Source organism: Acanthochromis polyacanthus, chromosome 13 (assembly GCF_021347895.1).
Source record: "Acanthochromis polyacanthus isolate Apoly-LR-REF ecotype Palm Island chromosome 13, KAUST_Apoly_ChrSc, whole genome shotgun sequence".
NCBI lineage: Eukaryota > Metazoa > Chordata > Actinopteri > Pomacentridae > Acanthochromis > Acanthochromis polyacanthus.
Window position 1 is genome coordinate 26,046,908 of NC_067125.1, and position 14,447 is coordinate 26,061,354.

Sequence of the window (14,447 nt, forward strand, 5' to 3'; positions counted from 1 at the left end):
TTAAAAATTCATAAAAAGAAAATTGGTGTTGCCATTTTTTATTTTAGCTTGTCAAACACACACACACACACACACACACACACACACACACACACACACACACACACACACAAAGGAGCTTTTACTTTGTAAAATGTCATGTTTCATAATATTGATGTAATACAATGACTCCACAAACAGAGAGGTAAATATGATACCAACATTTTATTGAAATTCTTTTCAATGATCTCAAAAATAAAGAGGCTTTTAAAGAAAACAAACGTGTCACAAATCATCACTATTTACACAATGTGCTCAGTAAGACAAGGAAATAAATATATTGACAGTGACTTCCTTATGAAAAGCAAAACAGCTTTCAGTAACCACAGCTATGATGGCAAACAACTCCTCTCATGTCAATGCTTCACAAACTACAAAGTTTTCTATTACAGAGCACAAAATCCATCCACAACAGAAAGCAATTTAAGGAAGATTCATAGCAATCAGAGTCAAGTGACTGAGTGAATTAATTTTGCATTACAGCAATGTATTGGAATACATATCATCCTCTAGAAATAAAATGCGTATTTTGGTGCAGCTTCGCTTTCTAATGGAGAGTTTGTAAAGTCATCAAAGCAGAAATTTCACTCTGTCCCTTCAGTTTTAAAGATACTGTCCAGCAGGGTATGTATTCGGTGCTGCATATGGTTTACTGGGTACGTATGTCCCACTGGCTGTGTACGGCTGGCTCGATGGAGGAGCATACACTGGTCCATATGTTGGCGGGGCCGAGTAGGGGTATACTGGTGCAGGTGCATATCCTGGGTATCCATACACAGGTTTTTGAGGAGGGCAGGAAGTGGTCAGGGTGATGCCGCCGATCAGAAGAAGTAGAGCAGAGGCCCAGCCGATGTAGATCGAAGCTCCGATCTCCCTCCTCTGCGTCTCGATTGTCAAAGGGTTGGCGAAGTCTGTGATGGTGATGGCAGCAGACCAGCAGACGGGGATCAGGACCAGGATGGCAGCGACGATGATGAGGCAGCCGCTTATGATCACCACCTTGGCGTTTGATGAATCTTTCTTCAAGCAGCCGGTGCACTTAGCTCCAATGAATGTGAGTATAAAGCCGACGAAGCCGAAGACGAGCGAGATAATGACCAGTGCCCGGGCAGACTGCAGGTCAGGGGTCAGCCTCTGCACCGATTCATTCAGTCTGCACTGCATCTGCCCGGTACTCTGCATCACACAGTTCATCCAAAGGCCGTCCCACACGATCTGGCCCGTCACGATGTTGGCGCCGATGAAAGAGGTCACTCTCCACAGGGGGATACCGCAGGTCACCGACACCCCAATAAGGCCTATGAAGCTAATGATCTGACCCGCCACCTCCTTGCCAATTCTCCCCATGGTGAAGAGGCTTCGTATACGGCAGGAGAGAGAAGTTGCTCAGGTCTGATTCACTTTCAGAGTGATACAGGTCTCTCTCTCGTTGTTTGCCTGAGAATGTGAAGGAGGAGGGCTGTCCTGTTGTCAGGTGAGTTTCTCAAGTTAAACAAGATTCCTCTTCTTGGAGCTAGAGGAGTGGCTCTCATCTTTAAACAATGCCTTGCTTTTGTTTGTGAAAAACACATTTTCATATGCAGATTTTTTGCGCTAACGACAGGGGTTGCTAAGTTTAGTTACAGCCACTGATCAACTTCAAGCATTCTGTAACTAATTCAGACTGTGAAAGATGGAAAATGATTAAATGTTTTGTCCTCTAAAGTAACAATACATCACTAAGCCTAAGTCACCTTTTGCAGGCTGCAATAATTAACTGAGTTTAATTGTTGTTTTTACGAACAGGTGCTTTGCTTGTATTTTGAAATTAAAACTTGAAATGGGATCCTTTTATTATTTACACACATCAATGATAAATAACCACAAAAAGCCAATGAAATCATCACTTGTCACTATAAAGTTCATATTACTCATTTGTTGTAGTGTTAATGTCCAGATGTTGAGATTATGTAAGGCTCTCTTAATAACAGAAAACTGCACAGAGACTTTTAAGTTGGTGAGACAGATTTTCAAGAACAATAAGCCTCTCTTTATTCCATCTTCATTTTCTATACAAATTTGTCAAAACAAAGAAGCTCGCATGCTGTTTTTTTCTCTGCGCTTTGGCACTCTGCTCAGTCATTGAACTGTGTCTGCCAGTCAGTGTTTTTAAAATACAACTAAAGCAGAGGGTTTTGAAATGTTGGTTCACATAAAAGAGGAAGAAAAATGCTAAAATCTTGATGCACTAACAAAACCTAGATAAGACACACAGGGTAAATTAATCTTTCCTGTGATTTGGACTACTGAAAAAAAAACAAGATCAGAGCACAAGATGTTTCCCAGTTTAGACAATAACAAACACCCCCCCCCAAAAAAAAAAACAAAAAAAAAAACAAAAAACAGCCCCAGCCACAGAATGTTGTAAAATACAACTGCTAGTGTCACTTTCCATTAAAAGAATATATGTCATGACAGATACCTTTGTTGGGTATAAACAAGCTGATGACACCTTATTCAGATATGTGATACTACACCAACAACCATTTACACGCTACTTGTTTTCAATTAGTTCCCCACAGTCTGGCCTATCTCCACAGAGCTGTGGGGAATATTTACTCTTACATTCGATGTTTTCTATAATTACAGCCTAGTTCAAGGTTATTTAAGCACAGATGGTTAATTATCCATCACGGACATGTTGTATGCTTCCCAGCATTTAAATGGGTCAAAAAGCAAGGCACACTGACCTTCAAGACTATGTTATGTTTATTCTGGCTGAAGAAAGAATTCTATTCATTGTAAATATGCATGCATCCTATTTTCTGTTAAAACTATAAAGCAAAGGCATGCTTACCCCATCTTGAGATGATATAATTATGTTTATTGCATTGTTGTGTAATCACTTCCTCACATAATTTTGTAATATTAATTGTATTACCTCTAAGCCTTCTTTAATCTCCATAAAAGAATTATGAATATGCTATGATTTTCACAGAAATACACAGCAATCATTCAGGAAGAATATAGTTTATTCACAGTAACCAAACAGTAGAAGTTATACAAGCACACACAAAATGCAGAGTGAAAGGAATTCAGAGATATCTGGACTGAAATGTGTGATTTTGAAATTGCAGAAATGGCAGTACAGATAAAAATACATTACCAAATGCCATATACATTACATACCATGCAGTACACTGTTACACAAAAATGAGTAATTAAACATCCCCCTTTTTGTTAAAAAAGGATGTAATTCCTGTCATTTTAAAGAAGTGCAAGTGCTGACAGCAAGGACAAAGTTAAGACATAATTCTTGTTAAGGATGTGCAAATGCTGACCGCTAGAAAAGGCCTGAAAACAACTCGTGTCGGGCAAGCGGGAATGCTGATAGCTAGGACAGACCAGGTGAGGCCCTTTAGTCATGTCCTGTGTACAACATCTCCTTGTGCAGTTAAGACTTAATTGTTTCAAAAGAATCCCCTTAAATCATTGTTTGATAGTTGTGACAATCAACTTAAAAGAGGCAAACAATCATCAATAAAATTAGGCATATAATCATCAGGATATAAAATTTGCAACCTGTAATGCCTATTTTTCTGCTCGTTTATTGCCAGAGTCCGCATTAATGGTCGCTCCTGGGATCTCAAATCTCAACTCCTCTTGACATGCTTAAGTGGAAGTTGTACATAAAGAAGCTATATTTTTCTACCTTTATTTGTTGATCTGTTACTATCTGAAAAATAATTAAAATGATTACATTCTTGTGAAATCCTTAGAAAAATCTGTGTGAATATGTACATTGATTGCTCATGATCCTGATGCAAATCATATTCCTCAAACTGGCTACATTCCAATATGAATTAAACATTCTGAAAGTTCATTTCATTGAATGCCCCCTCCAGTGAAACTCAAGATTTTTACCCTGTTAACATGTCTATATGATGTTTCTTTTTAGGTTAAGAAAGCAAAATAGGAGGTCATCATAGCTGAGCATTTCCACTTTGGTACTGCGGGGTACTTCAAAACCTTTCATGGTGTTGATGGGTTTAATCAGTGCCTGAAGGGGTTCTTTAACGTTTAAAATGACACACAAAAAAAAGAAGTTCCACTTCGGGTGTTTAAGCTGGCAGACTATTTTCATGGCATACATTGTGATTAAGTATAAAAATAAAGAGCCTACGTAATCCAAGCACTCTGCCGGGACAACTAAATGGAATGCAGCCATTGTTCTTGCTGTTAGTTTCACTTGTTGGACTCAACAAAATGTCTGCCGTGGGAAAGGTCACTTTGACAAATGCACAGGCCACAGTCAAACCTCATCAATCAGCTTGTGGCGAGCTGTGATTTAATGCCACATTTACCTTGTCTGCAAATATATCTACATTATTAGATAATTGAGTATGAAAACAATCTATCACTTCCTACTTGTGAATTTCCTGTGACCTTGAGAGTCCATGTTGGGATGGAAAAACCATCTTACACATATTCTCTTGACGTGGAGGTTGACTTCACAGGTGTGAATTTGGGTATGTAGTGGGGGTGTTCATGTTTCGGAGGGCAGTTCCAGCACAGTAGTCCTCCTCCCATCAGCAGCAGTGCAGAAGCTGCCCAGCCGATATACAGCGCCGCTCCCAACTCAAACCTCTGGGCTTCGATCATCAACGGGTTGTAGAACTGGGTGATGATGCTGTTGGCAGACCAGGAGACGGGAATGAGACAGAGCAGCCCCGAGATGATGAACAAAACCCCAGACAGGATGCAAGCCTTTGCTTTGGATCGCTCATCCTCAATGCAGTTTGTGCATTTCCCACCAGCAATGGACAAAATCACTCCAAAGATTCCAGTCAGGATGGAGATGATGATCATGGCACGAGCGGCCTGCAGGTCCCGAGGCATGGCCAGCACGGAGTCGTACACCTTGCACTGCATCTGACCCGTACTTTGCACCACACAGTTCATCCACATGCCCTGCCAGATGTTCTGAGCCGTGATGATGTTGGCTCCAATGAAAGCACTGACCTTCCACATGGGTAAGGCACACACCACGATCACCAAGAACCAGCCAACCACGGCCATCGATATGCCAGTGATTTGAATCCCCTGAGAAACCATCCTGTTGGCTTTAGTCCTCACAAGTAAAAATGGTAAAAGAAAACAGGTGGAAGGCTGCCGGCTTGTATTTATAGGCTGTTGTGTGGGAAGATGGGACGCAGACATGAGGGTATGTGATACCACAGTCCTCAGCTGCTATTGGCTTAAAGGAGTTTACACACAAACAGAGACCCAGTGACCTTTAGGAGTGCCGACCTGACAGAAATCCAGAGCTTGAAGGTCAGACATAAAAAAAAAAAAACACTATTTGCATCAACTTTTCATTATGTAGCTGAGAATGATTTTAAAGAAGCTTGCTCCAAGCACAGAATGAAAGAGAAACTGTTAAATAAGGTTGCATCTACATTCACATCTTTGCAAACCTATAAATGCTTAATCACATAATTGTAGCGATATGACACATGAGTAACTAACCTGCTTTCTAACTTGTATCCAACTTACTAAAAAGTAAAACTGGATAAAACTACTGTAACATAGATTCAAGTGTCATGGCTCAACAGGAATAAAAGCCAAAAATGCACATTAACTTAACTGAAAAGTTTCTGTTTGATTATGAAATTTAAAGACGCAAATTCAGGGCTATTAAATCGGATAAAATTACTGTTGTATAATATAGCTGTATTTAAACATAAACAAGTGTGTGAGAGAAACTGCAGGATGTGCTGTTTTTTCTTGCAGCAAGGGGCAGTGTTGGGCAGGTAAAAACTGAGACAACAAGTACCTCACAAAAGAGTCATAGCTCATATGTGTAGAAGTACCTGTTCCAGAGTAAATGGGAACTTTTTTTCTATTAATATGTAACGTCTTGGTTTGAGCACATTGGAAAAATCCAGTTTCCTCAAAAACAATTATATACATCTCATTATACTGGAGAAAGGTTGCACATTTGTTACAATGTGCAGTGATTTTGCAGTGGTGTTTTTTTCTGTTTAAATGAAATTTAATGAAGATTTTACTATATAAAGTAGTTTCTGGTTTCAGTTAACCCTTTTGGCACTTCTTTAGTCTACTTACACTTTAACAGCATTTTATTTAAGACATTTTCCAAGAGTGGTAAGTAAAGTAGGCGTATTTTGAGAATTTATTAAATTAATCAAGTTGAATTTTGTATTACTTTTAAAAAACATTTGCCTTTTTCGTTATACATACACTACTAGTCAAAAGTTTGGACTTGTTTGGACTCTCATTCAATGATTTTTATTTATTTGTATTATTTTCTACATTGTGGAATAATACTTAAGATTAACGCTTTTTGTTTACAACATAATTCCATATGTTTTCTTTTATAGCTTTGATGTCTTCTGTATTAATCTACAGTATATAAAATGATCAAATAAAAAACAGTGAATGACAAGGTGTGCCCAAACTTTTGACTGGTAGTGTATTCTAAAACCTATGGGATACATATTCTGCATTATAGCGCCACCTTGTGTCCTCTTTCTGAAGAATTCGTTTTCGACTTAAGAATAAACTGATTCATGCAGTAAAATCCATGGAGACAAACCCAGACAAACATGATGCTTTAGTGTTGATTAAAAAAGCTTTATGTACAGTTTTTTAGACAGTCATGAATAACACACATTATAAAATGAAATGACGTGAAATGACACAAATGTATGAAATTAAAGGAAAATGAATAAAACATAGTTCAAAGTAACATGATAAAAGCATTTCAAATATAAATGTTCTCCTTTTTACTCAATCAGGCATTTTGTAACTCATCAACGGGTAACAGTTTCTTGGGTGTGGTGCACATCTATTTTTGGCACTGATTCCAGAAATCAAGAAGTGCTATAACTCAACAGGAACACATCAAACTAAACTCAAAGCACAATAAAGCCGTGGTAAAATTGAAAAGACACTTAATGTAGCAATATGAATCGGTTTTATCGACTGCAAAACCTTTGCATCGTCTTTTTTTTAAAGTCTCTCGTCCTCCTCATTTGGCTTTGCTTTCCTCAAACGTAGTCCTTGGGTGCAGATGAACGGGGAGCTGAATACTTGGCAGAGTAGTTATCCTTGGGAGGGCAGTTGGCACAGAGGAGTCCACCACCCAGGATGAGGAGGGCTGAGGCTCCCCAGCCGATGAAGAGTGCAGCTCCCAGCTCCCTCTTCTGAGACCCCACAAGGGTTGGGTTGTAGAAGTCCCTGATGACGGTGTTTGCAGTCCAGCAGACGGGGATGAGGCACATGACACCAGCAATGATGAAGATCACACCAGCTGCCACGCTGATTTTGGCTTTGGAGCTGTCGTCTTCCACGCAGTTGGTGCACTTGCCCCCTGCGATGGCCAGGAGGATGCCAACGATACCAATCAGGATAGAGATGATGATGAGGGCGCGGGCAGCCTGGAGGTCTCGGGAAAGGCCCAGCATGGAGTCATAAACCTTGCACTGCATCTGGCCTGTGCTCTGGACCACACAGTTCATCCAGATGCCTTCCCATGTAGTTTGCGCAGTCACTATGTTCTGGCCGATGAAGGCTGTCACTTTCCACTGGGGAAGGGCACAGACAACGATGGTCCCAATCCAGCCGATAATGCAGAGGGCAATGCCCAACATCTGAAAGCCAGCTGACACCATGTTTCCTCAGAAAGTTTCTTGCAGTTGTCCAAAAAAAAAAGTCCAAAATTTGTCTCTTTAGGAAGTCTTGGTAGAGCGATCCCCAAATGTAAATGTTTGGGAAAGGTTGGAGCAGGCCTTTTATACACTTAACCTAGGAGGGGTTTGACACGCATAGAGTGTCACATAGATCCATGACGTGTTCACTGCTCTCACCCCCACCCCCACTCTCAGACATGTGTCATCATGTCAGTTTTGTCTCATTCAGGTAATCATTGCAGGTCGAAGAGCCACAGTATGACTCACTTGTATTAAGTTTGATGCAGCGGACCAAAAAGCACCATCAGCCACACCCTTAAAATAATGGTATTGGCCAATAGAGGGCTTTTTTTTTTGGTCATGTTTGAGTTTTATTGTGCGATGTAGTAACAATGACTGAAACTGCACTGGTGATATTAGATTAAATCCACACATGTTCAAAATGCCACTTGTAGAAATAGCTTTTTTAAAAGATGGTTGTTTGCACTTTTAAGTTAATTCAGGTACAACTCTAAATGTTTCTTAGATGTACAGATTGTACTTTTTTGCTTTGTACTCGAGAGGCTCTGGTTAAAAAGTAGAGAATGTGTACTTTCCATCCCCTGTTAATACAACACAGTCACTCAAGCAAAGTTATACCAAAAATACAATGAACATTCAGACTTTAAAAGTGCTGCATCAGGATTTTTTTCATTATATTGCCTGTTAACCTCTGGCCCATGGTTTGTTTTTAGCTGCGAGAATTTTAGTTAAAGAAAAATGTAGAGCACAAAAAGCATGTTTGCCAAGACGGAATTTCATTAATGTACAGAAAATCAGAGTCATTGATACATACATTTTTCAGATAAGCTCTAAACTACAGAATGCAAATTTATGGATAAATACTGAAATCATTCTGGTCAAATCATTTTTGCTTGTACCAACAAATGTACAACCCAATACATATTGCATCATGCTGATTAACAGGCCTTCTCGCACAGCTGTGCAACAGAATAGCACTGACAAGGACGTGCTCATGAACATATTTTATAACTGAACAAAATCAAGAACCTCAACAAAAGTTTTAAATGATCGTTACATGATTAGCCTAATTTTTTCAGTCCGAAAGGAGTCCTTTGAGCTGCACGAATGGAGAAGATTTACAGCAAGTGGAAATAAAGAAATCAAACCTGACCTTGCAGTGAGGTAAGTCCTCGCAGGATGAAGGTTTGCACGATTCTCCTTCGGGTTGTCTTGGGAGAGAATGTGCACTCTGCGTTCCAGATCCCACTTGAATTATCGATAAATTTCCACAGCAGCAAGAATACATCAGGAGGGAGATGTTGGGGAAATGGTAAGCATGCCAAGTGATTCTGGTTGACAGACTGTTGCAAAAAAGAAGGGATAGTGAGAGGGGGCAAAGGCAGGCAGAGAGGGAATCGGATTGTTTCAGAAATGAATGGAGGCAGTGTGTAAGAGCCAGGACTGCCGTTAGGACTATAATACCTCTATTTTATCCACGGTAGGATCATTAAAGGTACTTGATCCTGGCTGTGGATATTGGGTTCCGCACACAGGGAGGAATTTCCACAATTAAGACTTTGAAGAGAGATGGTTTCAGGCCGAGATCAGTCCTGATGTGCAGGTCCTTATAAGACACCAAGGGGCTCCAATCACCTGTGCCACATTTTTGTAAAACTCATATGATCAATAAGGTAGATATACACATGCAACAAGTTACCTACATCAGACTTTGAGCAAACTATGTAAAACAGTTTGCGTTTTTTAAAGTATAAAATTTGCTTTCGACGTTTCAGATTGTTCAGCAGATGCTGCGCACATTCCAGCATAATTAACTGTGGCATAATGAAAAGCTCAAGTTTCCTCACTGAGGCAGCTTTGCAAAACGGAGCAGCACAAATTTTGCAGCAGCGGGTAAGAGTCTTAACTACAGGAGTCATGAGAAAATGCCAGAGGGAGTTGAAGCGACATGTGTCAGCAGGTAGTCTGAGGCAAGCCCAAATTTCATGGTAACGGTTGGCGTTGGCTTTCACTCAGGTGTCCAACCCTTCAGTTAAACTGGCTGGGCCGTGAAAAGGACTCAGGTGTCTTAAATTGGCTGTTTACTCTTTTCACATTTTATTATGTTTCTCAAGATTGAATGTGCATCAACAAAATCAATAAATTTGTTTCTGAAGTTTCAGTTTTGGCAGAAAATGGGAGAACATTACTCGTCTGTGTTTTTTAAAATATGTGAATTATTGTCATTTTAACAGAAATACTAATCCTGGTTCAAATGGCAGCTTATCATTCAGATTACAGTAAGCACAGAAATCTTGCTGTGTAACATTTGATTTATTAACTACTATTTTTTTTTACAGTAAAATATAAAGAGATGAACTTTCAGCTCTGTAGATACAAATATTTTGTGATGTTAAGAGAACTATCTATAATTACATTGTTTGGGGTTTTTCAGGAAGTAAGTAAAAAAACAATAGTTTCATGTATCAGAGTGAGAAGTATGCGTGTGTCTGTGTGATGTCATCACTGTGAGCCCTGAGGCCATTGTCCCGGTACAGTCACAGTTTCAGTGGATAATTTAAGCGCGGTAAATATCTTTGTGCGCTCTTCCGTGACTCATGCATGTTCGGACATGACACACCATCACATGACACCAACAGGTTCCTTAAGCTTTTAGCTGTCTGCTGTAGAGTCTTAAAGTTCTTTTAGATCTGGAAAATACAGCTTCAAAAGTTTAAAATGTGTAAAACAAAAGTGTCAGGTTTTATTCATTTGTATTCACAGAACACAGTGACCAAATTCCTGTCACTCACCGTCTTCTCTTTTTTAAATTTTATTTTATGGATGCGTGTTAAGCTGTGTAACTGTAATAAGGGGCTATAAGGCACAAATGAAGCTGCAAGTGAACGAGTGCACATGGGTTTGTGTTTTCACCTGGGGAACTTTTAGTTTAGTTTCTGTGCACCATTAAAGGGAGGCTTTAGGGTTTTTTTTTTCCTTTAACAAAACAGAGGAACAACTCATGCTTCCTTGTTTTCTAGTCAAATGTTTAACTTCCTAATACGTATTGTTTTTTGTTACCTTTTGCTAGGCTTCCAACTGACGTATACTGACTTTAAGGACTTGTATTATATTTTTCTTAACAATACACACTGGTGATTAAAGCAAAAATAGCAGCAAACAACAAAAAAACTAAAGAAATGTTTGAATTAAATGTAAACAGAATTGGTGGCAAGTAATGTTCTGATAGTAGTTGGGATTAAGGAAGACTTTGTGTGAAGAAACAACAACCTGCAGTACATCTTAAAAAAACTGGTTAGACTGGCTCCCGCTCCTGCAACAGGTGAATGTTTAGCAAGTGCTCTGCAAGTGGCTGCATGTATATTCCTAGGAAACGGTCTCGTCATGTAGCTGCACCTGCTGTAAATCTGGTGAACTCCTTAGATAATCACAACGTCTGATGTGGATAAAAACATCACAATCTAGCCTGTTATTTAAGAGGGAGCTCTGTGAAGACCTACTGTTTAACTAGGAAGGCAAATGATTAGGATTGTTTATGATCAAGATAAAAGAATGTGACACTTAAATGCATTACAAACGTCAGTGGATTGACACTGCACCTATTTGTATAGTTCAAATACAGCTTTGCATGAATGTCAATTTAACATGCAATTTGAGTCAGCCACTTTAAACAATACTGGCTGGATAAAGGCCTAGAGCAGAATCCTAAATGCTAATTGTATAGTTTAAAAATCACGTCTTGGAGCCACAAAGACGTGAAGAAAACTGGTAAAACGGGTATAAAAGCTGAATCAGTTTCTTTCTATCCAGTTGAGTAATACTGTGGTATTACTTGACCTCTAGCAAAAAGCAGTGTTTATCTATATACTGCTACAGAGTGAATGCACATCACTTGTTTTGCAGGTGCTATGTTTGTATTGCATGTTGCGTGATGATGAGGCATGTATGGCAACAAAAGGGAGAAGTTTACTCTCACTACTGCCAGCTAAACTCCGAATTTTCTGCTAGTTACAGCCTCAAGTGTGCGTTGTGCTGATTGTTTATCATGTAATGTCAGTTACTGGAGGATCAGTCTGTTGTTGTTTTTGCATATGACATATTGTCCAACACCAGTCAGGTTAATGTGAAAAGAAATCTCCAGTCAGTTCACTGCAAGAAGACACCTCTGGATAGTCCAACTGGTTTCAGTCACTTCAGTGGACATAATTCAAGCTGTATCTGACTTTATTTGGTAACTAACAGAGTTGCAATGTGTTTCAAACACTAGCTGTTAGAGGTTGCAAGACACAGCATGTTTATTTCTTAGAGGTGGTGACTCCCTAATAGTGAGCACAGGACTGCTGCTCGCTACAAGTAACAATACAATATATCAAAGTCTTGGTATGTTAGCAGTTTGTGGGTTGGGTTCTTCAGAAATAGGTGAAGGATAAATACAATTTGGAAAGAATTCAGAGGGCTGCCATGTGTAACACTTTCTTTAACCATAATTGCTATTAAAAACAATCTTTATTTATTAAATACTTTACAATCCCATGCCGCAAATTGCTTCACATATCTATAGAAGTTAAAAACAACACGTTATAAAATAACTAGAGCAAACCTGCTGTGATTTAATTGTTTATATAATGAAATGACAACAAAAGAAGCAAAAATGGTTAATTAATCAGGTTAGGCTTTTACATACACTACCAGTCAAAAGTTTGGAAACACCTTCTCTGTTAGTGTTGTTTAAGTATTTTATACATTGTAGATTAATACTGAGAACATCAAAACTGTAAAAGAATACACATGGAATTATGTTGTAAACAAAACAGTGTTAATCTTCAGTATTAATCTACAGTGTAGAAAATAATACAAATAAATAAAAAGCATTGAATGATGAGGTGCGTCCAAACTTTTGACTGGTAGTGTATGCGTGTTTGAAGAAGAGATTTAAAAGATGTTCAATCATCAGCTAACTTGAATTTTTTTGTATGTAACAGAGAGCAATGAAACATTTTTGTATATGTGTGTACCAGAAGCACAAAGCAATCCACCCAAAAGAGCCAGCTACAACCAAAGTCCTGATGCAGGGCGTTTTCTGCAAGCCCAGACAAACATAATCAACACAGGGCCACAGTGTAGTGGTGGCTCCCCCTGCCTGTAGAAACACGCACCAACAGTATCATGCTCATCAGCAGTCACACTTCCTTTAAACAATTGTGTCTTTCCTGGAGTTCTGATCATGTTTCTGATCTCCTCCTATAAGCAGATGGTTTAACCTTCTCAGCATATTTTTATGATTAAATCATACAACAGTATTTTCTCAAAAGGAATTCCAGCATTTCATTCTCTTTAGCTCTTTGCTTTTAACACGACTTAGGGATCTATAATTTGGATATTACATAGTGCATATGGTGAACATATGTGAGCATGACATGTGATGTACTGCAGACAGTTCTGAAAATGACAAACATAAGGTTCAATAATAAGATGTACAATATTACAACAATGCAGTGATTTGGTTTTCCAGTAAAATGGATGCTAAAGTTCCGGTCAGGTGTGTGTCTGTGGTTGTTTGAGAGGATGGGAAGCTATGAGTGTGTGTGTACATGTGTGTCTGTGTTGGGAAAGATGAACCACAAGATAACAGAGAGGATCATTGTGACCACTGACCTAAGGTAACCTCTGTTATAGAGGAAAGACTTTAATGACACGAAGCTCGCTAGTTAGCCAACCTGATCCATCAGATAAATAGATATTTTAGGCATTTTTTTTAGAAGATATTCCCACTTATTTATGTAATCTTTGATTTATTTAAGTTTCATTATAAAAAAAATGGGAGATGCTCACTCAGATAAAGACAGAACAGCTGCGATTAAATAAGTTGTGAATGCAAGAAAAATGACAATGCTGCATATATGTTGGCCTTATTGCACCATACTTTGTCTTTTTTTCTATTTTAGACATAAAAATAATCAAAATTTTCCTTGACATGCAAAACCACTGTCACTGAAATTTTTTCTTCAACTGACTTGCTCTGAAAAAATGTGGTCTGTGCTTTGTGGTTCCCAAAAATCATCAGATACAAAGGGGGTATTTACTGAGAGGATTAGTTACATGTGACCTACCATTAAGTCCCAGGTATGCATTTAGGGTTTACCGTCTGCCATCGTGTGTCCAATGGAGATTCAAAGCAGTATTTTCTATGAATGGAATGGGCTATCAGAATAATAGTTTGTATTTTTCTTTGAATACATAAAATGATTTCTCTCAATTAAACAAATGTAACAAAAAAGGTAAGACAAGTATAGTTATAAGACCCGTTACTGATTTCAAAGGTTTTTTTTTCTCTCATAAGGGATTATGTGACTGACCAACAACACACAAGGCCTGTCATTGTTGCTCTTTTTTTCTTGCAGGGAGATCTCATCCAGTGGATGAGTCAGCATTTTTCTTCAAGGTTGCCACATGTCACAGATACACAGTATTTCTCTTATCCAAAAAAAGACTTTAAAGGAATGCTGGTGCTTCAGCATAATAGTATAATCAGAACTGAGCACAGAAATGATGATAAATAAAGCATTTCATCTGTGTAAATGTGTTATGGATATAAGACAACATTGTCCTATAGATTCCACAATTACTTAACACTGTACTGTCATCTAAGACTCTGCAAGTTCAGGAACAAGCTTTTTCCAACAAGGACATTGA

The 14,447-nt window shown here is 38.7% G+C and overlaps 3 protein-coding genes across 3 annotated transcripts in view; all 3 read right to left on the reverse strand.

The window, feature by feature from the left end:
• The window catches only part of LOC110957920 (uncharacterized), a 28,261-nt gene extending 19,202 nt beyond the window's left edge, over window positions 1-9,059 (reverse strand). Inside the window, exon 1 of the mRNA XM_051958264.1 lies at window positions 8,908-9,059. The gene's annotated coding sequence lies outside the window, so the exon portion shown is untranslated. The remainder of the gene's footprint in view (window positions 1-8,907) is intronic.
• cldnf (claudin f) lies at window positions 190-1,440 on the reverse strand. Its single transcript, XM_022204218.2, has one exon. The coding sequence runs from the start codon at window positions 1,384-1,386 to the stop codon at window positions 643-645; it is 744 nt and encodes a 247-aa protein (XP_022059910.2). The 5' UTR covers window positions 1,387-1,440; the 3' UTR covers window positions 190-642.
• On the reverse strand, window positions 3,033-7,816 carry LOC110957926 (uncharacterized). Its single transcript, XM_022204167.2, has 2 exons — window positions 7,098-7,816; window positions 3,033-5,208 (listed from the first exon to the last, which is right to left on the reverse strand). Exons 1-2 carry the CDS (start codon window positions 7,713-7,715, stop codon window positions 4,498-4,500), a joined length of 1,329 nt encoding a protein of 442 aa, XP_022059859.2. The 5' UTR covers window positions 7,716-7,816; the 3' UTR covers window positions 3,033-4,497.
• Window positions 9,060-14,447: the final 5,388 nt, after the last annotated feature.